This window comes from Cinclus cinclus, chromosome 18, assembly GCF_963662255.1.
Source record: "Cinclus cinclus chromosome 18, bCinCin1.1, whole genome shotgun sequence".
Classification (NCBI taxonomy): Eukaryota; Metazoa; Chordata; class Aves; order Passeriformes; family Cinclidae; genus Cinclus; species Cinclus cinclus.
The window spans coordinates 9,064,538-9,090,649 of record NC_085063.1 but is presented as its reverse complement, the minus strand read 5'-3'; the positions used below and the strand labels follow the sequence as shown (position 1 = coordinate 9,090,649).

Here is a 26,112-nt window from a genome sequence, read left to right as displayed (position 1 = left end):
GTTTCGATTTCTGTTGGCGTGGGGCGATTGTTTCGCTCTGGATTCACAGACGGTGGTGGGCGAACACTGACAACGACATAAACCCGTGGCAAAAGCGACTGTCCAGGGTGAGACCCCCAAAATATCAACACGAGGAGTGTCCTCGTACTTCCAACCAAAGTCCTCTCCTCCTTCCCCTCTGTATATTGTACCTCACCCCAAGCCCAGACATGGAATTTGCCCTGACTCAATTCATATCAATTTTGGGAAAAACTGAACTGACAGCAACAAGGCTCCGCTGAGGAGCTGAATGTGGGTGATTGAGTAAGAAATAGAACAAATGGTGAATAATCCAGCTCTGCTCAGCTTGGTGAGAACGTTCCTCCCCAGGAAATGGGACCCACAGCACACTGCAGCATTCCACTGGGACAGGACCCATATAACTTCTTTACTGAGCTCTATATATAGCTAAAACTCATGGGTGCCTTAATCCATTTAAAAACCACCAAGACATCTACAAATGTTAAGAGGCTATAAGACTGATGATCCCTTTTAAGTAAGAAAAAATAATCCCCAAGCTAAGGAATGCAGCCCAAAGCTACATTCTGTAGGAAGCTGCAGGTATCAGGACCAGATGGCCAAAGAAGCCTGATGCTGTGAGGTGGCACAGCGTCCAGCACAGGGCCCCTTCCTTGAGCCTTCCACATCCCAAAAATTCCTTGCAAGATGTGGTGCTGCCACGTAAGCAAGGGGCAGGGGTAGCTATGAGGAACCCAGTGGGTTGCAGCCATGTTACCTGGCTCAAGGGAAATGCTCCCAACACAAGCCAGGAATCCCTCCAGCAGGAAAAGCAACACCACTGCAATGCCCACTTCCCTTTCCCATCCCAATTCTTCAGCCACCAACACCACAGCACTGCTGGGCAGAGGGATTTACGCACCACAGGCACCCAGCTTTCCCCAGCACATCACTACACCTGGAATCAGAACACCACATTCCCTGCCCAAAAAAGCAGGATAGTCTCCATATGGGGACAAGAGGCTGAAGGACAACACACATTGAAAACTACTTTAAAACTTGTTTTTATCCCGCAGTTTCTGCCTCAGTCTTGAATCCTTGTCCAGCCAGTTTCCCTTGCCATATCTACTCTCGCCTTTGAACATCATCTCCATTCCCCTTCCCAAACTCTTCCACTCTCTCTGAGCCCATTCACCTGAAGGATGCCAACAATGGCACAAAATCCCTGAGCAAGAGCCACTCACTTCCCAATGCCTCTCACTCACCTTTGGGAAACTACAATTCCACAGGATATCTGTGATCTACTCCCTTTCATCAGCTATTCCAGAGAATGCACAAGAGTTTCCATTAGGAACCCAAAGAAAAAAAGGCTTTTGCTTCCAGACCAACCGTTTATGCTCCAGCATTAAAAGATCTGTTTTGGGCTACTCATCCATCTTGGCAAGAGGCTGCAGCACAGCTTGGTGCAGCCACCACTAGCAGGCACCTTCCCAGAGTGGTGGGAGCCTGATAAGTCCAAAGGTTTCTGCTATCAGACCCACTCTTCCCAGTCAGAATCAAAGGGCAAGACCACGCTTGAAGACAACAGAAGGAAACAAAAAAAGAAACTGTATTTTATACATGTTCTCCAACAAGTAATAAGGGAGTTTCTCCTCCAACTAAATACATGGGATAATGCACATCCACAGACCTGGATAAAGCTGCTAAAGCCTCAGGTGTAAGACAGGACAGCTTCTCATTGTATGATCACAAGAAAGTCAGGAGGTTGGAGTAAAAAAACTACACATCACAAGTGTAGAAAATTAAAGACAGTGTACAAAGGGTCCCAAACACAAAGCTTTCCCTCTCTTGAGTTTGCTTGTTTCTATCTGCACTTAGAGGGAGCCATACCAAACCTCCCAGCCACAGGCAGTCACAGCTGTGTAACAGCACAGTCTCCCAACAGCCCTAAATAATGTTCTTCCTTCAAAAGGGCTTTCAGGGATTGCTGAGTTTTGCCTTGTTACTTTAAACCACCACTGTGCTTAATGAACTCAGACACCTAAAAGAATAAGCTTTACTATATACATTTAAAAACTGAGCAAAAGTTCTCTAAAAGTACGCTTTTGCAATTGACAAAATGCTCCAGCTGCTCAGGTTGGAGGAACACCTCCAAGCTGTGCAGCAGCTTGTTAGCAGACACCAAACTAAAGCACCTAAAGAAGAGGAGCCAGCCCAGACCTTTCCCTGTGCGGCTGGGCTGCTCCCAAAACTCCACCCATCTCCTTCAAGGACACTCGGTGTATTCCAACAGCAACAACCCAGATCTACTGACAAGGAACCAACATTAGATGGACCAAACACTAAAGGGGAACAGGGAACACATGCCGGGGCCAAGAACAGAGGGACTGCCACATGTCAGAATCCATACAAGCACTAATTAAAGCTTGTGTTCGCAGGGGGGCATCAGGAATCAACATGGAAATGCCAACAGAGCCTCACAAGACTGCTCCTGTCTCCTATGTGACACCAGCTACAATGTTCCCATGTGCTGCAGAAGCTGATGGCCATGCTGGGGAAAGAAGGAAGTAGCTTTTCCTTTTGGGAGAAAGCTCTTTCCTATCATCATTCACGTCCTGTCCTTCAAAAAATCCTTCAGTGTGCCACTGAAAGGGCAAACGCAGCACAAGCAGGTTAAGTCCTACAGGCAGCTCTGAGGCAGCTGAGGCAAACACACTCTAGAAGGTATTTTTCAGCTTGGCTGCCACAAGCACAAGAATCTCTCCAATCTTTTTCTGCCAGTTCTCTATGTCCTTGGAGACATCACACCAGAGCTCTCCGTGGCGAGGTTCAGCATTCTCACAGCGCTTCCTCACCTCTTCTTGTTGTTCCTACAGGGAAGAGAAATGACAGTTTGTCCTGGTTTGTTCAAGAACACAGCCAAAAATTGATTCAAACACTCTTTCAAAGACTATGGTGGGGTTTGGGGTCTGTTATTTTCAAAGGAAGTCCAAGTCAAAATTCAGAAGCAGCAAGTCTCCTGCCTGGCTGAACAAGCTGGTTGAGCTGCAGGTCATCAAGTTTTGGCTATTGCAGAGAAACTACAGCAGAAACTTCCTGTGCACTACCACCTGCAGGAGCTGTGTCAAGTGAAAGGTCTCTCTGAAGTCAGAAGATAAACACCCCCATCATTTCAGTAGTATGAGCAGTAAAAACTGCTGTAAGAGATTAGAGCTGGCTGCTCTCTGGCTGTGTTCACATGCAATATGTACTCAACACTTGGGAAGGAACAGCCCCAATTACACAAACCCAGCACCACAATTCCAGCACAATCCCCTCTGAGCAAGCTTGAGTTTTACAAGAGGAAGATTGATTTCAGAGATTTTTGCATGAACCAGCAGGACTGTGGACAGCAAAGCGGCCTGAAACACAGCTCAGCTAATGACAGCACCTTTTAAAAGCCACCACACAGGCCTGTTCATGCTCATTCATGACCAGGCGTGAGAGCCAGCCTCCCTTGTGACCACACATGCAGGAGCAGTGGCAGTGTGCTCAGCCCAGCACTGCAGCAATCCCAGGACTGGGCAACCTGTGCCAGGCATTTCCCCCAACAGGGATTGCTGCTGCTGCTGCCTCCCCTGTTCCCAGGCACACACTCACCTCTGTGCCATGCTGGAGCTCAAATTTGTAAAAGAAGGCCCAGGCATCCCCCAGGTCAGAGTCAATCTTCACTGTGCGGTGGAACCACTCTCTGGCCTTGGTTATTTTACGCTCACTCCAGAACAGCCTGTTGGGAAAAGCAGAAGGGAGTTGACAAACAGCCTCACTTTAGAGGAAGATGCCAACCCACAAGAGTTTCAACTTAAAGGCTCTGCAGGTGTTCCAATTCTTTGCTCTCCCACGAAGTAAACAGCAGATTTTTAGGCAAGTTGCAGAGCATCCTGCTGAAGGAAAGGGAGTGAGAGGACTAAAAAGAACATCCAGCACTTCCTCTTACTGCCCCACAGTGAGGCAGGATAAATTAGCCTCAGGCACAGACAGACTCTGCTGAGATGGGAAGCATTATTGAGCTCAACCTTTGCTGCCTCAATTGCTTTAATTTTGCTGTTCCAGATTTGGTGTGGAAGAGACAGGATTACACGCCTACATCTATCCCCACTCCTGCAGTTTCTTTATATTTCGTGTCAATTTTAGCATCTAACAATTAAATAACTTCCAAAAGCTAGTAACTGGCTGCTGTATGGTCAGATTCTCAAGCCTACAAAGCCTTCTGGAGTGGAGCAGACCTGCCTTGCCAGCCCCATTTTCCAAGGAAAAACAAGCATGGAAGCTTCTGCATTCATTCAAACCCCAGCCTGGCACAGCCCCCACTGCTGCCATTTCATACAGGCACTGGTCAATGCTGAAATTTCTTTCCAGTAATGAACCAGCTGAGTCATGAGTCTCTTGGTTTCACTCCTTTGCATTAAAGAGTTCATTTGAGCTATAAGGTCTTTATCAAATCAGCCACCCCTCATAAAGAGCTTAGCCTGTCATAAAATTATACAGCTTATGTGATTGTTTTTAAGCCCTATAATACTCTTGATTGTTCTGTGTTAAATAAACTGTGATTTACAAGAGCACAAACAATGATAGCAGAGGTTTAACACCTGCAAGTAGTGGCCATTTTCAGCAACATATTTAACAAAAGTTTGTCACAGATGTGTGACATTCTGCACCTACAGAGGCAAGTCCTGATGGGTGGTGGAAGCTGTTTATGTTGGGATTAGCTGTTAAACAGCCTGAGGTTGCACCAGAAGGGGCCTGCGAGCAGTTGCCATAAAGCAGAAGTTAACATTTTTCTCACTTGCTGCTAAAGCTGAACAAGTCAGCTGTCAGGATCTGGCAGAAACCAGTGTTGCAGTCACTGGAGTGTATCCTACAGTTTTCTTTGGCTTATAAAGTAGAGTTGTGAAAGAATTGGGCAACTTCGAGCAAAATGTCTCCTGTATTAACCTCTTCTGCTATTCAGGAAGAGAGAAAAGTAAGTTTGTTTCCATCACAGCTGCTGTAAGGCTGTTCACACATCAGAGCCGGATGTGGCAAAAGTCAATTCTAATAGTGGAATCCTCACAACTCAACCTGGACAAGAGAATTCCTAGATTATTTTTCCCCTTTCAGAGAAGCAAACTACAGAATGTCTGGACACAGATGAAGGATGCTGATATAGGAGACATTAAGGAGCAGAACATCTAGCTCAGAATTTAAAAAGACATCTGATAGAATCTAGGATGGAGAGAAAAGATGAAAACTACACAGCCAGCCATATAAAACATTAAAAATAACCAACAAAAAATGTCCCTATTTTCACAGATACTTAAAATATATCCTGAACCAATTAAAAAAGCCTAGCTCACCTGACAGCACAGTAAAATCCTCTCCAAGGGACAGAAAGCAAGCAGCTTGCAGGGTTGCCAGTACCCAGCACTGGCAAAGGGCTTTGTGTGAGTGCACTCCTGCCTGTGCCAGTCCCAGACCCACCAGAACAGCTCGAGGGCAGGCTGACATTCCCCACTTGGAATCAAGGGAGAGATTTGCACAGTTACTAGGAGACAGCTGGAGAGCTGTTCCTTGCTTTGGGACCTATTAGAGCTGCTGCAGCTAGAATCACACGGCTGTGCTGGAGTGCAGTGCTCCATCCTGGAAGCAGCCACACACAGACATGGATATTTTTACTGTGTCAAGCACGGGAACTCACTTGGCCACAGCCAGCAGGACATGTGGATCATGTTCACACTTCTTGAGAGCATCCACACTCTTGGTCTTTCGTTGCGGTCGTGCTTCAAGGAAAATTGCTTCTGACCACAGGATTCCTTAATCAAATCAAGTAGGAAGATTGTTTAATGTTATTTTGAGGTTAACCCTTCCCACCCTTACATCAAGCCGCTGCTCTGCAACACAAGCAGCAGTACAGCCCCCACCCTGGTGGTTATTCACCCCCAACCTCATCCCAGATCACTCTTTCCACATAGATATTTCATTCAGTACTCTGAATTTTTAGTTACTGTGTGCACCACACTGGAGCTTCAGCTTGGGGGTTTCTGTACCACAATTCCTGCAGCTCCAGCACAGCCTAACCCAGAGCTCAGGTTTTTCAGATGAGACACTGCACACTCAGGAACAGTGAGGGCAAATCAGCATTTCCAAAGGGAAAGGTATCTGTCTGTTTGAACAGGCAACTGCAGTGGCAGACATCTCAGAAAGTGCAAAGTACAGTCTGGGAGTATTTTCAAGGGTGCTGGAGAGCACCACAGTCTTACTGATGCTGGCTCCACACACATTGATGAAGGACAGAATAGATCCAGGAAAGCTGGGTTTAATCCCTAGCTCCTCTCACTGCCAAAAGCAAGGAAGGAAATATGCTCAGGGGAGCATGAAATCTGCAATTTCTCATGTCAGCCAGGCACACCTGATCACTTCAAAGCAAAGCCTGAGAGCTGGTGTCTGCCAGGACTCCATCAAAGCACTCTTGCTTCCCATAAACAGCACCACGGGAACACACACGAGCTTTGATAACTGCAGTGACAGAGAGGAGAGAGATTCCTCTTCTCGCTCTTTATATATAGGATCACAAACACCATAATATTTCTATTTTATTCATTGTGCAGCCTGCCACCCATCAGGAATCAATTCAGCATCCAATGGACCCAAACCTCTGGTTTACACGACCGCAGGTGGCCAACAAGCCAAGTTCTGTGGGCTTTGATTATGGTTTGTTGAGGTCTAAGATAAAGTTGGAAGCAATTGTTTAAACAAAAACTGAGATCCTGCTCCCATTTCCATAGCAACAGGCAGTTCTGTAAAACAGCCTGCGGTGGCAAACACTCATTAGGTCATACACAAAAACAAAGCAGGATTTTGGGTAGTGCTGCTTTGGTGATCCACTCGCATGCAGAGAGAGTACCTTGTAATGAGTTTATCATGTCATAAAAGTGATTTAATTCCCAATAATTTCACTGGGACTTAAGCAGCCACCTTTCAAAACTTAGCCTGAAGGCAAGCCAAGCCTTGTCCTGCAGTAAGTTACTACAATTTGTAGTTATGTGACATCTTCTCCCCAAAGACGTCAACATGTTTAAATAATTAAGTCTTCCTGCGATTCTGCCCCAAAATAGGGATGTGTTAGGCACTTTATCCTCCCACCCCAGGAGGAAAATGTTTCCACTGCTGGTTAGAACTAACTGACTTACATCATATGACCTCTTAGCCTTTTCTTACATGAGCTAAAATAATAAAAAACCAGGACTGAGCATTTATGGTTCATGATCCCCTGATCATGACTCCGGTGGAAATTCACTGCCATCACAAGTTATTAAATTCACAGTGGTGCAACCAGTGCAGGCAAACCAGCAGCTGGGAATCTCCTAAGGCCAGCTGTACTCCAGAGGGACAGGGAAAGCACCATTCTTTTCCCACTGAACTTCCTAACTACGAACACTTAAGTGTCTTTCTTTCATTTTAAACCCTGGCAGACTTCTACCAGCTTCCAAGAAAAGCCCACCCATATCCAAGATGTTTTTGCAGGAAGCCTGGGGACAAATTGTGGACCAGGGACCCAGTAATATACTGGATACTGCAGAAAAATGGAACAACACCAACCCACGGCCCCTCAGGTGTGAGAGAGCACAAAATAACAGGGATTGTCCTCAAAGACCCTCAACAGTTCCTTTGTAGAAGGATGACTGACACCTCTCTAAAACACCATATTCTGAGACCTGACCAGAAAGGATATATTAGGAAAAAAATGTGCTTTATCAACTGAGCAAAACAATTGTGTTGAAGGTGGAACTGAGATCCAGCTCACCTGAATTGGGGCACTCTTGCAGTGCCTTGGCCATCAGAGTGTTTGCAATGTTCTTCAGCCCAGCTCGGTACTCCAAGCGCACAGACTCCAACCTGGTAGGGAAGAGACTCCGATGATATTTATGACAACATTCACTAGGCTGAAAGAGTGATGAAGGTCACTGGAAACTGCAAGCATCTGCCCATATTCTGAATATGTGTAGGTGACTGACATCTTCCCATTCCTCTCCATCTAAAAATAAATGTGACTTTCATTCCATAAAGGCCCAGATAAAAAACAATTTGAAAACGGGACTGTAACAGAAAGGAAAGAGCCCCACAGAGCTGCATGCTCTGTGCACTACAATTATCAGTTAAGAAATAACTAGTTCCCAGATCCTTAGAGAAGTTAGCCAGGATCACCAAAGCATGTCTGCTATTCAGGGAAGTTATTAGTCCAGAAGAAACTCCAGGATAGGCATGGTCCTAAGTCCCAGGCTCAAACGGTTGAGATGATGTGAAATAGCTGGCCTTAAGAACAGACTGAATTTGTAGCCCAAATGCAGTTCAACTCCACACAACTCACCAGAGATCTGGATTCTTTGGATTCTTCAGGCGAGACTTTTCTAAGATGGCTCTGGCTCTGGTCAGCTGCCCAACTTTCTCCTCCAGCCTGGACAGCAAAAGCCAGAGAGGTATGGAATGGGGGCACTTCTTCAACTGTTTTTTTAAAAAAAAGTATGCTCATCAGTAAATTTGAAAAAAACTTTGTAACTTCTATAGGAAAAACCTTCCCTCCCTGTATCTTCCCGGAGAGTTTAGAAGAGAGACCAAGTTGATAGTGTCTCTCAAATTTCTCCAGTCAGTCTTACAGCACAGAAGTGAAGTTTTTTCCTGTATCCAAACCAGTTAGGTATATCAGGTATGACTGAGCTACCCTAGCAGTAAGAGCACACCTCCCTTAACACAGCTACAATTTGTGCTCTTTCTGCAGATGAAGGGCTCTCATACGTCCCCAAACCACAGCAGTGTGCAGGGAGTCACGGACACTGGCAGAAACCTGGGTCCAAATGACTTTGATGGTTGTCAGTGTTGAGCACTCATACCCAAGGACACCAATTACCATCTAAGAGAGAGAAGTGCTCTGTAGGCCACCTCCTTTTACAGCGTGTATCAAAGAGCTGCTGAGAAAAGATTTTCTTTTAAGAATTCTGGGTTTTTTTCATTACAGGTCTTAGAGAATTACTGTGCAAAGCCTTTTCTCCTGCCTGTGAGGAGTCAGGCATACAGAGAACTTTATCAAGCAAGGAAGTCAGTCTTGCAGATGGGTAAAATGGGTAAGAGAAATTCTTGCTTATTTGTTTTTTCTTTTACTGTTTTAACCAGTGACAGAAATAATGTCTTTGGCTCTCCATTTTGATTCAAAGACAGACACCTCTCCATGCCACCAGCACAAAGCAAACCTGCACTAACATCCATCTTACCCCTTGATTATAAGCCTCCCGTGCTTTCTCTACCAGCTCTTTTTGTTCCTCAATCTGCCCTTTCATCATCCAGAGCTTGGGGAAGTCCTCATAGTGCTTCAGGGCTTCTTCACAGAGCTCCTGGGCTGCAGCAATGTTCCCAAGCACCCATTCCAACTTCACAGACTTCATGAAGACCTGGGAACAAACCAAAGCTGTTTATCACCAGCAGCCATTGAAACAGCATTAATGTGCCAAAGCAGCAGGTTCCCTCTTTCATGCATCCATTAGAATATTATTGATTAGCTGCAGTTTGAAGTAAAATAAAAAATAAAATATCAGAGTTAAATGATAGCAGGAACAAGCAACAATGAGAAAGGTAAATGCAAATACTAAAGGAGTTAGAATAGTGTGATCAACCTGTATCTCACCTATTTACATAACTATTAACATAGAGCTGGCATTTGCATTATCTAAGAATAATGGAATGGCTCAGGTTGGAAAAGTAGTATTTGTATAAAGAGCACAGCTTTATCAGCATAACCAATTAACAAACCTGAGCCTCCTCCACCAGCACAATTTGATCTCAGATCCAAGCTACCAAGACCACCTTTTCTTACTTATGGATTCAGGCTCTAACTGTTGTCCTGTTCATTACGAACCGGTACATGTACATTTCTGTCCCCCAAATCCTTCCTTCTGGCTACGCAGGGAAGTCACAGCTATGAGAAATATATTACAGATTGAAGGCTCTCTCACTGCTCTTTGATCCCCATCTTCCCCATTCCCAAACTCCCCCACTGTGACCTCACAAGAGAGGCATCAAGTCTGAGAGCAGAGCTTCAGCCCCAGCTGCAGAAGCTCCCTGGCTCAGGGAGGAAAAGGACAGTTAAAAAGATGTAGGATGTAACAGCAATTGAGGGGGAGGAACAGAGGACAGAGATCAAACTAAGTTTTTGTTTACTTGGACAAGTTAAACTACTTTTGTATGAAGAGCTGAAAATCGACAGAGTTTATCATACCAGAGGTAACTGGAGATAAACACAGGAGTGTAACTTTAAGCACCAAACCACCCCAGAGCTGTCTTTAGTAGAAGCATAAGTGAGTCTTCTGTGAAAGTATTTTCTCTTTTTTCTAAGATGTGCTTTTATGCAAAACAAACATTACACAAACAGCTGTAAACTGGGAATTTCCTGACTTTTGCCATTTGTGTACAAAATTGAAACCCTTCACTTGATCCTAGCCTTTTTTTCCCATCATGCCACGACCTTGTGTCGCAATTCGCTGGAGAAGCGCTCGGCAGAGCGGCCACATGCCCCGGAAGGCAATGGCAGGGAGCCATATGGTCAATCCCTATGGCCACAGAACTGAAGGAACTCCTCCTTCCATCCCAAATCCCCCGTGGCCAAGAGGCCTGAGCCTCTCCACCCTCCCCACGTCCTTACCCTTGCTGTGGGGGCACTGCTGCGAGCCTTTGCCAGCAGCCTCCTTGCTCTTTCATACTCATTGTTCTCAGACTCGAGCTTCACGGCAGCCAGCCAGATCTCCTCGCTGTTGGGGTTGGCCTGCAAGAACACAAAGTGACAGACAAATGCACACAGTGAATCAACAGCAGATTTAATCCTCTGTTTGATCCAGATTAAAATTGAAATCAGAGCTCTGTCAATCCACAGTAGGATTTTTTTCAGTGCAAGCTCCTCCCAAGTCTTCTTTGACCTTTGAAGTTTATAGAAATCCTCCAAAACAGATGGGCAACACAAAGATATATGCCAGTTTAGAAGTTGGATGCTTCTCAATTGTTGAAAAGCAGTAATGCTTGATCTTCTGAACTTCCAGTTTAAATACTGAAAACATCACAGGGTCTGCCACAATGAGACCCTCATTTTATTACCCTCAAGCAAAAAAGCTGCAGCTTGAATTTCCCACTGAGGTATGTGAAAACCCTTCCAATAAAAGTCATTTCAGTGGCAACCATGTCAAGAACTTTTCAGCCTAGTAACAAAGAGCACCAAGAACAGATTAAGAAAGTATCTTTTACCTTCCATTTCAAGACCTGTCTTTTTTGGGGAGGGGGAGTGGTTGGCTTTTTTTTTGTTTGTTTGTTTGTTTTGGGTTTTTGTTGTTGTTGTTTTAATTTATCTTTTAAGCCTAATTCCCAGTATTAGAAACACTCTGCCTTTGCTACAGCATCCAGCAGGCAATTCCCTTTATTAGTGGGTTTGATCCAAGACATAAGTAATGCAGTGACCTCATTAAGGCAGACCACAACCCTTTCCCTGAGGAAACCCAAGGCAACAGGATTTTGATCTATAACTGGGGTTGATGGGAGCCATGCTAGTAAAACTAATGGTTTGCAAACTCATAGAACCACAGGCTGGTTTGGGCTGGAAGGGACATTAAAGATCATCTCATCCTAATCCCATGGCTAGGGATGCCACACACCAGACCAGGTTGCTCAGGGCACCCACAGCCTCTCCGGACAACTTGTTCCAGCTCAGAATCTGGTGTAGAATTACTAATAGAGCAGTACCACAGTCTTGCTTCCAGCTTGCTCTTATTTTACAGGAGAACATCTTACCACACAAAGCAATCAAAGGAAAGCAGAAGTCTCCATCACTTTGAAAGGCAGCAGGAACCAGGTGTTGACAGAAAAAGCCTGCCCTGTATTCTTCACCTGTCACCTCTGACAAGTGTAACAGACCCACCTGGAAAGCCAGGGCCAAGATGCTTCTGGCTGCTGGCACATCTCCTGCCAGCCACTTGGATTTGGCTCCCATGAGCCACAGCACCTCTGCTTTGGGACAGTGAGCAACAGCTCTCTGCAAAAGAGCCTCCAAGGATTCTCTAAAGACAAGAAACAGCAAGTTACAACCCCTCAAGGTACTGCCAAAGGCAAGCTCTCTCACACCATTTTCACTATCACTCAGTGTTATAAATATTGTTGCAAAGTCCAATGTTGTAAACCTTGATAAGTTGTTTCATAACAAGGAAAGGGTGGGGTCTTTTTTCACAAGGGTTCTGAAATCAGCACTCCACAAACGGCTCATTGTTCAGACACCTTTGATAGCCTCTGTGGAAAGGGCCCTCACACAAACAGCTCCTTCTCTTGGAAAGAGTCATTCTGCTTAACAAACCTTAGCAGAAACTCAGACAGGAAGGTTTTCAGAAATATCAGATGAGGTTGGCTTGATCTTATGCAATTGATTTTTTTCTCCTCTGGCAAATATACTTTTCAGGTAGAACATGGGGCTTAAAAGCCAGCCACCACTGGGAAACATGGCGGGGGGAAGAGAAGGTATATTTGTTCCTAATTAAAAAAAGGCTTGAATGAGGAAGAACTCAGTGTCTGCAGTCACTTCCACAACACAGCCCTGTTGGCTTTAATGAGGATGGTTCCACATGTGTAAGTGGCCTACTGCAGAGATTGTTTGCTTTAGTCTAAGCTGAGGGCAGAAAGTTTCTGACATGTAAAGCTTTGTGAATAAACTTTAAAAAGAGCCTGAGCTGCAACAGTATAATACCAATCTTAATCCAGAATGTGATACACATCCACAGTGTTTAATCAGAAGATACCAGAGATGCTTGGACACATTCAGCTATGAAGTAGTTTATCTATGAAAACCAAATAAAACACATTTTAGGTGATTTGTATTTTTCCAGAGATGCTTTCTCAAAGACAATTGTTCCTACCTTGCCTCCTCACAGTCTATTTTTACCACATAATCCCTATTGCCAAAAACCATTTTATGACTTCATAAAACTTAAGGATGTTCTGAGCACAACAATAACAAAGAAGGTCAGAGCTGCAAAAAAAGCCAATGAGATTCATCCAGCTGCACTAACTCTGCACTTGCACCACACCAGGGAACATCCTGCAGTCTTCCTTCCTCCCCAGCCTGTCCCCCTGTCACAGGGATTGTGCAGCACACATACCTGGTTCCATGGTTCTTCTCAAAGTAGGCTGCTCGCAGCCACACACTCTTCTTGCTCGGGAAGACTTGCAAGGCATAGGCATAAATGGCTCGGGCACACTCCAGGGCATTATGAGCAACACACTGAGGGAAAAGAGATCAGGACTAAGTCACACTGGAATCGAGAGCAAGCAGGAATTACACATGCACAATTCAACCCAGAACTCAGTAACTTGGTGTAATCCATGAACTGAGGCATTAATAGAGAACAGAACACTAACAATCAGCTTTTTAAGAGGAAGCAGGAAAGAATTTCCAAGTATTCCTCTACAGAGCACAACTGTCCCTGGCCTTTCAGTGGGACTGACACTCACAGGCCAGCTTGAAACCTCAGTAAGGCATTGGAAAGGCTCTCATGTTAGCACTTCATTTTGTTATTTCACAGGCAAAACCCAAAGCACCACAGCATGTGCCCCCCACTGCTCTGAGTCCAATTTAAAGCCAGTGAAGTTGGACATTTCTCATGCTGAAATATGATTTAGTTCTTAGCACATGTTCAAACCATTCCCCTAAAGCAAAAAAAGCCTGGTAAAACTTCTACCCACTCCCTTGTCCACTCTTACATTAACTCCTGAGCTACAATGGTTATGCCTTGAAACTCAATTCCCAGCTCCTATACTCATAACTCAATCTCTGTTGATGTCTCAAACTCACCAAAAAAAATCCACACTGAACTAGCAGACAAGCTATACCAATGTCTTTTTTGTTTAGTAAAAATTCAAATCTGAATAAAGCTCTGTAATAACCTCCTGAGGCAGAGACTGGCCAAAGGCAAGCAGGTGGTGTGGGGATCACATCCCCTTTCACTGACAAAGCCATTTCCCAGGCACCAGTTCAATTTCCTCTAATTAAAAACCACAAACCCACAATAAAACAAAACCAACAAAAAGCAGCAGCATCACAGTTGGACATACACTGTCTGCATCTTCCATCCAGGTGTGCTTCCGATCTTCTTCCTCGATCCCAATCCCAATCACAGCTCTCATGATTGCCTGGCATGTGGCCACACTTCCAGCTTTATCACATTCCTCAGCATCCTAGAAACAAGAGGAAAGCTCTGCTCATTTTGAGACTTCAGCACAAGAGGTTAAAGTCTGCAATGGCAACTCCTCATGCACAAACACAGAGACATTGTGGTCACTGCCACAGCACAAACATCTCATTGCTCAAACACACCCTGACACCGAGCAGGAGCCTGCACCCACCAGGAAGGTGCTAGAGCTGCACACAAAATCATTCACACGTTGGTTAAGAAACAAATCAAATCAATTCCCTCCACTGAAAAGGTGTTGTTGACAATGAAACAATGTTGATCTTTCCAGACTCGGAAGTCTTTTCCTACAGTTCCATAACCCTGGGCTGACCCAAGCAGGAACCCAGCCAATAAAAAATGCAAAAATTTCACAAGGAAGAACTGTAACTTCAAAACTACCCACCCTCTTTCAGTTTTGAGATGATTAAGTCTCAAGAAGGGCTTGGCAATAACTAAATTTAAGAGTACCCCATCAAGCGGTGTAAAGTCAAAGGTGCAAAGACTCTCTCACCCGAGCATGTATGGAAAAGTGGAGTTTCCTGACACACAAAGCTTTCAGAAAGCCAAGCATGTCTTGCTTAAACTTGTTGAAAAGCCCTCTGATCAGATAACAGAAATGGAGCAGTTCTAGCACTGAGAAGGAACTCGAGAACACAACGATGCAGAGGCTGTGCTTGTGGATTTTTTTAAAAGAGAAGTTGAAATTAACCTGTATTTGTTTTACTGCTGTAAAGAAAGTCAGAATTCTTTTAGATATTAACAAGGGTATTCATTTAATATTAAATACTTCATTCATTATCAATGCTCTTAAACAGTATAACAAGATTTTGCTGCCTTGACCCATTGTAAATTATTTTAGTAGGAAATTGCTTTAAAGACTTATGATCAAACAAAGCACAGAACATATTCAGGAGGAAAGAGCTTCAGTACAGGACTAACAGAATATTTCCTACATGCTGCCAATGCAGTATTTGTATTGATTTCTCATAATACCATTTGACAAAGACTTGTGAGGCAAACAAATACCTGTTAAGCCAAAAGAGACATATGCAAAAAATGCATTAATCCTTCACTGAAGGCTTTAAGCCTCTGTCCTACTTAAGGCAGCAGCTGCTTCAACTCGAAGCTACTTATGTTCCATGACAGAAGCAAACCAGACATTTCTCAACAAAAAACATGTGATGTGACCCCAGGGTATCACTTATGGCTTTGACCCTACCGAGCTTTTTTGTCTCATCTCTCATCTCTTCACATGGACCTCCACTGATAAGCCAGGTGCTGAATTACTCTGCCCCATAACACCCACCACCAGCAGCCTTCAGAACAGAACCTGTAGAGTCCCCCTGGGCCTTCAAGACCGAGCCTTCAATACCTGTATCCACTGCTCCCTGTTGATTTCCACACCGTTAGCCCTAAGAGAAGTGATGGCTCTGTCAATGATTTTCTCCACCATCTGGGTGTTCCCATTGGCTTCCTCCAGTTTGGCAGCAGTAATCCAGATGTGACGATCCGTCGGGATATTCTCCCGGGCTTTGTTAAGGACTTTACGAGCGTTCTCATATGTCTCCAGCCTTGCCAGCGCCAGCCACAGCTGCAGAGCAACAAAAGATGCATCTGAGATGAGAACAAGGAGATGACAAGGCTGCTGTATGGCAGTGTCAGCCCACAGAGATAAGCAGCTTCACGCTGCTTGCTACTGGTTGGCAACTGTCCTCAAGCACTGCAAGCAGGCTGTGGAATACCAATGGAGAAGAGAAACAAGCTGCTACTGCCCTTGAAGCTCAGTCCTGATCATCTCTGGGTATCATCCCCATCTGCTGGGCTGTTATATTCCTATTTTCTGTTCACATCACCTCTCAAACAGCCGAACTGAACGCTCTGGTTCTGATTCAGAAATGAGTAACTTTTAGATTCACCAGGTTAAATGTTCACTTGTTTTCCCAACTGTCAAGGCACCACACATGGACACAAACATGGCTCAGTGCCTACAGCAGGCACAGCTGTGCACTGCCATGACTAACCTAATAATTACACACCACAATGAGGCATGTAATGACCACCAGACAATTCACTCCAAAGGAAAAAAAAAAAAAAAAAAAAAAACACATTTCACTACTCATCACATCCCACTGTGTCATGAAGCAAGTGGGAGAAAACTTCGTGAGGAGAAACACTGCTCACCGTGCCTTTTGCCTGCAAAGCTCTACTGCCAGCCTGAAGTGGGGTGTAGGGGTTTTTTTATTTCATTTTTTTTTTTAAACTCACTTCAACACTGGTTGGACAGCACTCCACAGCCCTGCTCAGCATGATCCTGGCATCCTCAGGTTCCTCCAGCTCCACAGCTGCTTTCCACAAACGCACCGAGTTTGGAACATGCTCAAGGGCTAGGGAGGCAAAAAAATTACGACAATAATGATAAAATAGTTTACCAATGAGATCAATGTTTTTTTTAAACATGATATAATAAAGGATTTGTGCTATTACAAGGAAATTTCTTAAAGGAGGGAAGGGAGGAAATTTACATATTTGGGCTCTTGTTTCAACAATGAGAATTTAAAATCAGAAAATAAAACACTTAATCATTTTAATTGGAAACAGGTTTTAGAGAGCCAAGGGCTTTTTTTATTGTACAAGCTGTTATTGCATCCTCCTCAGTAAAACACCTAGCTGAACAAAGCCTCCAATCTCAGCAAATGAGCAGATGAAGATCTTCAAAACTGGGCAGCTTAATTCACATAGGTCTGCCTTTATAGAAAAAGAGCATCTTCAACACTAACTAATAATACAGCCTTGTTCCTTACATGCTGAAACTGCCCCTTCACAATGCAGTTTCCCTGTAAGCCTCTCCTGACAGCTCAATGGACCCCATCTTAACTTCCCAAAAAGCTGTTGTCCTGCCATGCAAATACAAAACAAGGATGCAAAAAAACTTAAAGGTCTCACTGACACTAAGCCCTGAGTATCAAGTGTGCTTCCAGCAATCCAATACAGACTCCATCTAATTAGGATTCTTCAAGGCTTCCTTCATCTTGTCCAAGAGTTAGCTGCTGCTGGTGAACTGCATTCTCTGCAGCCTGTCCTGCATGTGCTGTCTGAAATATTAAATGCTAAACAACAACTTTCCTTAGCCCATCTCATTAAGAGAGACTGAAAAACCAAAGGGTTTTTTTAGCCTTTTTTCACTCCAATTTGCACCCCAGACTGGTGGAATCAGCTGCATTGCAGCATTACTTCCACTGCTTCCATGGTGACTGTACACAAATGTGCCATAGTAACAGAGGACTGAGCACATCCCTCTTCAATAAAGCAAGCACAGTCACAGGGACAAAAATGAGTGGGAAAAGACACCTAAACCCACTTTGGAACTAGCTGGGCTTCCAGGCAAGGCTGCTCCTTGAGGCATTGAGACACATGCCGAGCCCCAACTCAGAGCACATCCCACCCCAACACACACTTACAACAGGCATTAACCATTTGTCTCCAAGTCTGCAGCTGCATGAGATATTCCTGAAGAATTTAAGTGAATAATGTCAGCCTCCAAGAGCTGAAAGCATCACTCTGCAGGACAGAACACATTTTCATAAATACAGAATTTGATTTTTAGACCTTAAGCTGTATTTTAGCCACTCAGCCTGCTGAGTTCTCCAGTCAGACTGAGGCTTTAAGAACTCCAGAGGTTCTGCTGGATGGTAGGAATGAACACAGCAAGCAGAGAGAAGAAACATATTATGAAAGGTCACACTTCAGTGACATTACCTGGCACTCAGGCCTTTTTATTTTGGGAGAAATAATGGGTTATACCGCCAGTTAAGGCTCCAAGCTCCATATTACTGATGCTCCCGAGGCAGCAGAGGAGCACTGTGAAGCTGTTAACAGGCAGAAACTGGGAAGAAAATGATAAATCCAGTTCCATTCCACTAACAGCTTTGTATCAAGAGATTAGGTAGGTGGTTCCAAAAACTGAATGTTTTTCTCTTCATAAATACAGTGTTTGAAGCAAAGCTCAGTACTTAGTGGGTAAGGCACTGCTCTCACACAAGACCCTCTCCTATCCAAGCTCGACTCACAGATCTATTTCTGCTCCTTTTAAAGTGTTTTTCTGTTCAACATCTGTGACTGCTCCTGAGAAGGACACGCGATGTCACAGGAGCAGCACTTCACACCATGTTGCACTGCAGAGTCAATGGAAATTTAAAAAGCTACTGAATAGTTAATAACTGAACTCTTTAGAAATCCAGCAACTTTGAAGTGCCTTTCATCCAGATGTAGTAAGAGGTCATTTCATTAGAAATCTGCAAATTTTACATGCAAGAGGTAAGAGATGGGAGGCAACTAATTCCTTTGAACCTAAATCACTGTGAAGCAGACTGCTTCACAGTGATTCAGTAAATTATTCAATTCAGACCCTTTTCCCTGTCTAGATTAAAGTCAGGAGATGTAACTAACACAATTCAGTAGTCATGAAGGAACTAATCTCTATTGATACAGGCCCAACTACTTAAAGTAATCAAAGAATTCGTATTTTGAACTTCTGAGGAAGACCTGGGTTCAGGACAACACAACAAACTGCTGTTGAAGAGCTCATTGTTTGGAAAAGACAGTAATTCCATTAAAGAGGAAAGCCTCCAAGAGCACTGCAATCCAAGAAGATGTAGGGTTCCAGGTAAGCACCACAGAGAAAGGCTGTTTGTCAAGGACAAAACTTGCTACACTAAAGCAAATTCTGCAGCTCAACAGGCTCAATGATATGAGAACCCCAAGACCTCTAAAGCTCCTCCAGCAGCAGCCACTGTGGTGTCTAAAAGGCTACAAGCAGGTAGGAACAATCAATCTTTTCCAAAAAAGCATCACAGGGTGACATCTAAAGCACCTTTTTATCCTTAGAACATTATTTTTAATTGCTTTAATCTACTTATCTAATTGTGATCAAGCTGGAATTGGCTTAGGTAAGTGAAATACTATTTTGGAACTGCTCAGTACCAGCAGCTTTCTGCTGAAGGATGTTTTACAAACATTTCAACACCTTGGCTCTTTGGCTGAACAGCAGCAAGTTCTGCCATTAGTACACAAAATGACAACTGTAATTCCAACAAGGAAGCAAAAAAAAGCACCTGAACTTATGGCCACATCTTGAACAACTCACAACACAATACAAAGAGTGCAATGCCTTCATTCCCTGAGGCCACAGGAGCTCTGACCTTTCCTGAGGACACGTTTCTTGGCACGGATGTCTGTCTCCAGCTCTGCTGCTCTGATATAGATCCGCACAGACTGTGGCAGGTGCCGCACAGCCTGGGCCACCACAGCCTTGGCTGTATCTCCAGGCTGAAGCCGAGCAGCTTCCAACCAAACATCTTCACTCTGTCAGGAAAAACAACCCATCTTCCTTCACATCAGAACAAGAATATAAAATCACAGCTTCTGGCTAAGCAAGTGTTTTGTAATACAGTAGACAGTGAAGCTGTATCTAGCAGAGCTTTGATCAAGGTTAACAAAGATTCTGCTGCTCAAGAACCACAACTCTTTCCTACTATACCACGAGGATGAGCAGGGAAGCAAAGTAATTCTGACCTTAGGGCACATCTCTGTTCCTTTCATGATGAGGTTTCGAGCCACCTGGAGTTTGCCAGTGACCTCCTCCAGTCGGGCTGATGCTATCCAGGCTGGTGGATGATGAGGATTGGTCTCTCGGACAGATTTCAGGAGCAAACGAGCTTTTTTGATATCACTAAAGAAGAAGGAAAAACAGGAAGGAAAATTTTCAGCACATTGGGAAACAGTTCTCCCGAACCAAGACATTCTCAGATGCACAGTAACTATGACCTCTAATTTTTCCATATTGGAGACACAAATTACATTCCACCAAAACAAGCTTACAAATACACACCAACACAGTGAGATCACAGTGAAAACTAATTAAGTATTTAAGCAAGATTTTTGAGAATTACAGCTGGGCACTTGCAGCCAGAAGCTGATAAGCCCAAGCACTGATGGAAGTCGAGAATTAGCATCAATATTTGCATGTATTGACTTAAAGAGCAATTCTTTATGAAACAGATGTCAAACTCCAGGCTACAGAGGTTCTTAGAGGTCGTCAATCAAACCTAAATTAGCAGCACACAGGTACAATTAACCAGGTTATTTCCTGGCTGGCAGGCAGCCACACACTGCCATCACTCTGGCATGGAAACAGGGATGGAATGGAAACAATCTCCACAATTGATGCATCCAGGTCAGATGCTAATACCTCAGCTGAAAGACTAGACCAGATCTCGTGTTAAAAGAATTCATCCTGAAAAACTCACCTGGCATTTCTTACAAACTAAATGCCAGCTGAAAGCACCCACTCAGACAGATTTCCATTTACATGTAGGATCAGTGCCACTGCTAAGAGGATAAATCTGTTAATCCTTCTTAAACTTACTTGATATCTCCTCCGTGTGTGGGAATCATGGAATTCAAGTCTGTCAAATATCCTTTGGGGTCCACTACAGTCTGGCCACTCACAGAGTCCGACACCTGGAAAGTCAAGTCAGAGCTACTGAAAAAACCACTCACAGCCCCTGAATGCCTAAAAAAACACTGTGGCTCCACAAAAATCCTAGCTATTCCTCAGATCCCAAAAGCAAGGAAGGAGGAAAACACAAAGCCTTGTTTAACAGCTTTCTTCTATTTCTAAAATACACAACTTCAAAGTTAAAATCCAGACAAGAAGCAGCTTGGTGATAAGCAGTCACCCAAAAGTCTTGCAGTCCTGCCAGATAAAGGCATTCTTTTTAGAATAAACTAGATTTAGATGAAAAAAAAAATCAATGAAAAATAAGTAAAATATCAGTATTTTTCAGCAATTTGTCCTGCATCCCTACATAGGACAGAAGAGACACTTCCCTTGGTAGCACTACCTGTGCTGTTTGCCTCAAGGGCACCTCTGCTATAACTAGGCAGTCTGTTATTCCATAATGACCAAGAATTCCAGGGACCAGCAGGTATTTCTCATGAAATTTATTCATTTTGAGGGCATGAGATTTGGGGAGAGGGACTACAAAATCATTTCACATCTCAGCTATTCTTAGATCTTCTAATACCTAAGAGAATTTAACACTTTTTTAAAACCAGGCTTAAACAACAGCATAACATCAACCCCAGGTATAACTGTGACAGATCCTGCTTTCCCACATCCTTACCTGGCTTAGCCTCATATCCATCAAGGTGTTCCTGGCTTGGCCAATCTTCCTCATGTCCAATTCACCTGTCCCAGGTGTCATCAAGCCTGGTGTCATTCCTCCTGGGTATGGAGTATTCAAACCCCCTGGATATGGAGTATTCAGTCCACCAAATTGCTATTAAAAAAAAAAAAAAAGAGAGTGAGAAAGTTATTCCTAAAACCTCTTCTGAGATTTCAAAAATAACTTGACTATTGGCTGATTTGCCCTTCCTCAGAAGCTGCAGGACACGGATGCCAAACCCCCACAGGTACTTCTCATACAGCTTCCCTGGATCCCAAAACATTTCTCATAAAGGATTTGAAAATCTCTAGGTAATTACTAAAGTTTAGTCAAGTCAGTGAAATAAGCAACAAGAAAGTGAAAAATTCAAGCACAGGCATCTGAACCTGGCACATTTAAACAAGAATATCTGCATAGAAGTCCCATGGAGACCGGGAGCCAGTCTAGGGCCAGTCAGCTGCTCCTATAATTCTATGACCACAGCAGCAACAAGGTAAATTCATTTTTAGTTGACTGAAAGGCAAACAATTTTTAAGGCAATCGCCCCAGAACTAGGCAAACCATTAGATGAAGGCAAACTTTATTTTCTGTTCCCTTTTTGCAACATGCTATTGTAACAGAAATGGTTATGCTCACCAAAACTATCACCACCCTTCATTCAGCAAATAGGAAAAGAAACACTTTCTTCCATCTTTAAAACAAGAACAGGTTTTCTCTGCTTATCCCCATGTTTTCTCTGATAATGGCTGTGCACTGAAAGTCTCCAGCAAGCACATGAGTTTAACATCTAGAATTCCTCTGGAAGACTCACAAACCACACCAAGTTTTTTGGTCAAGTATCTTTTCCCCAAATCCCAGTCTAACACTCATCTCTAATCCAGTCTGGCCACATCTTGCCCAGGTTTGCTGTGTACTCACTGTCTGGCGTGGGTCCACAGAAGTGTGATTCTCCCCTGACTGCAAATGCTTTGCAAAGAAGCTGTCAGGAACAGGAGTCAGCTTCTCATAACGAGGATTCCTCTGCCGCTTGTTCCTGGCATCCCCAACCTCAGGAATACTCAGCCACTCCTCCTCAGTAACCTCTGCTAATTTCCGCTGTTCAGACAGGAGTTGTCATCAGTATTTGTTGCAAAAATGGCTTTTTAAGTGCTCTAACTCCTTAATAGATTTATTTTCTCGAAATAATTCAAGATCAATTAAACACTTAAGGGTCAGACTTTTTTCCTAATCCAATGCACAAAAGAATTAGATGCATTCAATTAGAATTTGGTTTTACTCCAGACTGAGATTCCAAATGAATTTTGTTATTAGATTCAGTGCTACAAACATTCATATTAATCCCAGTGCCTGGAGCATTGAGTGGCTTATTGCTAATCATTAGACAACAGCTTAAACAATACATTTTATTTAAAAGAAGATTTAGTCAGGAGATTCTGCTCAGTTACTCCTGCAACACCAACAAGTTATCAGTTTCCCCCAAAGACAGAAGTGTATGTAGCACCTTCCATAAGGCACAAAACAAAAATTACGAATATCGAAATTTGCAGAAATTTCACTGCCTTGTGTATCCACATGAACGGTGTTTATTCTTCCAACAGAAAGTAATTCTAGTCTGGAGAATATCAAAGTACTTGTTTGCCAACACACAAAATCTGAGCAAAGAAACAAACACACACAACAGAACACACAGCCACCTCTTGTATCTCATAAAAAAGCCACATTTCAGATTTTTTTTCCCTTACTTTCAAGTCTGAGAACTGCTGTTGAATTTTGGGCCGTTCCATACGGTACTTTTCTATTTCCTCTTTTTCTCGTTGTTCCCTTAGGAAAAGGAATGCTCAGGTTATGCTCAAAGTAATACTTGGCAAGTCCTTGATTAAAGTATTGACATAACAGAAAAAAAGTGTTTGAGAGATGTTAGGGCATAAAAAAAGGCATTTTTTCCAAACTAAGATTATCAACATTATAACAAGAGATCCTTCATCAAACAAGATAGTATTGTAGTGTAAAAACAGACATCTCCAAGTTTCTTCAGTCTTTAACCTCCTCTTAATGAGTAGTGAATTTAACAAGTAACATGTTACTTGTTACATATGTTACATATCTGTTCACAAGCATGAGGTGATTTTTTCTAACAATTTCCAGTCTACTGTGCAGTCTGTGATGCATTAATATCAGTTGTTCAGCATGTCCCCACACCATCTTAATGAATTACAGTGACTCTTAATTTACTACAGTGAAGTAATTTAACCACATCCACTATCAAAGCAAGTGGTGCAAAATACCTGTCATCCTCAATTACCCAAAGAACAGCCCCTGCCAGTGCTGTAACTTATCCTACCTCCTTTCTTTCCTGCGTTCATCCATCCTCTTATCCAAAGCTGCATAAATAGCATCTGCTTCTTCATCATCTTTTTCATAGGGGCCACTTGAGAACAGGCTCCCAGCGTAGCCATTGAACTGGGAAATTGGAGAGACAGAAAAAAAGGAGGGAAAAAAGGCACTATTTTAAAGTTCCTGTTATGTTCCTGCCACAGCCAACAACCACCTGAAAATGCATTCACAGGCCATTTCTGACAACATTGCATCAGACTAACACATCCCTAAATAAAAGCATCCTCCTTCTACCACCCCATGGTGGTGTTTATTCTCCCACACCACTTGAAGCAAAACTGCTTCAAAATTGCTTCTATCAAAATTGCTTCTCTCTCTAAACCACTTCTGTTCAGCAATAAATGAGATCCCAGGATAGAAAAGCCATTCTCACCCATTAACCACTCTTTCTTTTTATACCAGTGAAAGCAAGCAGAAAGAATATCATAACACCCAACCAACCAAAGTGGGACTTAAACACAAGAGACTATACAGGCCAGTTAAGGACAATATATGCACAGAATCACACATTTAGGTTGGAAAAGATCTCCAAGATCATCCAACCAAGTCCAATCTTCCAAAGCACACAAGCTTTCATTTGTGGAGAATAAAAAAAAATACAACCCCTGAAATACTTAAACTAATTTTTACTTCTAGATATTTTCCCAAGACTCTCAGGGCTCTGTATCAGTAATTAAACCACAACCCATGGAGCAAGGCCACAACAAAAATCTGTAAGCACCACACCATTGTGCATACTGAGGTCTCAATCAATAAATAAAAAAGGTTTTGCTGCCTGCAAACTCTAGGAAATCCAGGGTTTGAAGCCTCAGCTAAGAGCAGGGTGCTCAGGGACTCTTGTTCCATCTGGGGGAAAACATCTGCAGGAGGATGAAAACCTCCTCACCTCATCGTAGTTGGTGTCATTCAAATCCTCATCATCATCATCTGCTGTCTGGTTCTTCTTCATCTGGTCCCCCACAGTTCTCTTGCCCGGCGGGGCGTGCCGGTCGTCCACGGGGTCGTTGGCATCGCGGGCAGGGCCGATATCAGAGCGCGTGGTGAAACCCGTGGCTCTGCAGGGATAAACCAGGGGCTGCTTAGCTCACTGCACCCCTGTAACCCCTGCCTGTCACTGCTCAGGACAGGCAGGGAAAATATTCTTCTGAGAGAATGGCATTAGACACTCCCCAGGACCAGCATTCATAAAATCAGGGGGGAAATGTCCTTGGAATCATGGAATGGTTTGGGTTGGAAGGGACCTCTGAGCTCACTCTGTTCCAACTTTCTGCCATGGGCAGGGACACCTTCCAGTATCCCAGGTTGCTCCAAGCCCTATCCAACCTGGCCTCAGATCCTTCCAGGAATTGGCAAGCCATAGCTTCTCTGGGCAACCTTTTATAGGGAGAACTTCTTCCACAAATACATTGCAACCACCCAGCTCATGGCTCTGTCACCCTTCCTGTGCATGGCCTCCTTTCTAAACTCTGTCTCTGGGTCTCTCAGCTGACCCTACAAGCTGTGGGGCACCACGAGCTGGGGGTCTAGGCAAAAGGGTTGTGGGGCAACTTAAGTTCTTCTGATCCCCCACACTCACATGGCAGCACCTCGTGGGGCACAGCCAGCAGGATCTCCCCAGGGAAAGTAATAGCAAAACAGTGGGGGACGAACACAACTCACATCCAGCAAAGGACACCCCAGAAATGGTCTCAGCTGCCACCAAACCCGCTCACTGTTCCCTCAACAAAAAGCCCCCCAGTTTGATCATTTTTCAGACGATCCCATGCGCACACAGTCACAGAATCAGGAGGGACACAATCCTTTGCCGGCTGAAGCACCCGGGAACTCATCATCGGAGCCAGGCCCGCTTTTAAACACAAACCAGCCCAGCAAAAGAGCAAGAGCGAAACATTAGGAAAGAACAACATTGAAAAGCCGCGCGGGGCTACCCCGAGGGAACAGGGATGAGTGGGGCAGGTAGGTGTGAGCCCAGCCGGGCAGCGAAAGGGCTCGGGAGAGCCCCGGGGCCCGGCGGAGCGACCGGGCTGTGAAGGGACCGGGGTGGAGAGGCCGGGCCAGGCCCGGCGGCGTCTCACCCGCGGCCCAGCCCCGGCACGTAGCCCAGGGGCGCGGGCATGCCCAGGAACGGCTTCTTCTTCTTGTTCATGATGGCGGTGGCGGGGAGGTGAGACCGACGCGGGACCGGAGCAGAGACCGGCGCAGAGCCGGGAGAGGCAGCCGGGACAGCG

At 44.2% G+C, this 26,112-nt stretch overlaps 1 protein-coding gene across 1 annotated transcript; it reads right to left on the bottom strand.

Moving 5' to 3' along the window:
• Positions 1–1,588: 1,588 nt before the first annotated feature.
• PRPF6 (pre-mRNA processing factor 6) lies at positions 1,589–26,112 on the bottom strand. The gene is made up of 21 exons (XM_062504916.1): positions 25,960–26,112; positions 24,771–24,939; positions 23,832–23,950; positions 23,233–23,311; positions 22,409–22,585; positions 21,449–21,604; positions 20,689–20,783; positions 19,836–19,992; positions 19,463–19,625; positions 16,530–16,648; positions 15,637–15,855; positions 14,146–14,268; positions 13,194–13,315; positions 11,966–12,104; positions 10,706–10,825; positions 9,282–9,458; positions 8,384–8,517; positions 7,820–7,911; positions 5,714–5,828; positions 3,637–3,763; positions 1,589–2,867 (listed from the first exon to the last, which is right to left on the bottom strand). Exons 1-21 carry the CDS (start codon positions 26,028–26,030, stop codon positions 2,715–2,717), a joined length of 2,826 nt encoding a protein of 941 aa, XP_062360900.1. The 5' UTR covers positions 26,031–26,112; the 3' UTR covers positions 1,589–2,714.

Excerpts from the sequence above, each read along its gene's own strand:
- PRPF6 (XM_062504916.1), bottom strand. The coding sequence starts at position 26,030 with ATGAACAAGAAGAAGAAGCCGTTCCTGGGCATGCCCGCGCCCCTGGGC. Across the intron at positions 10,826-11,965 it reads TCTTGGCCCTGGCTTTCCAG|GCCAACCCCAACAGCGAGGA; the intron begins GTGGGTCTGTTA and ends GTGTTCTTGCAG. Across the intron at positions 5,829-7,819 it reads GCAAGAGTGCCCCAATTCAG|GAATCCTGTGGTCAGAAGCA; the intron begins GTGAGCTGGATC and ends GATTTGATTAAG.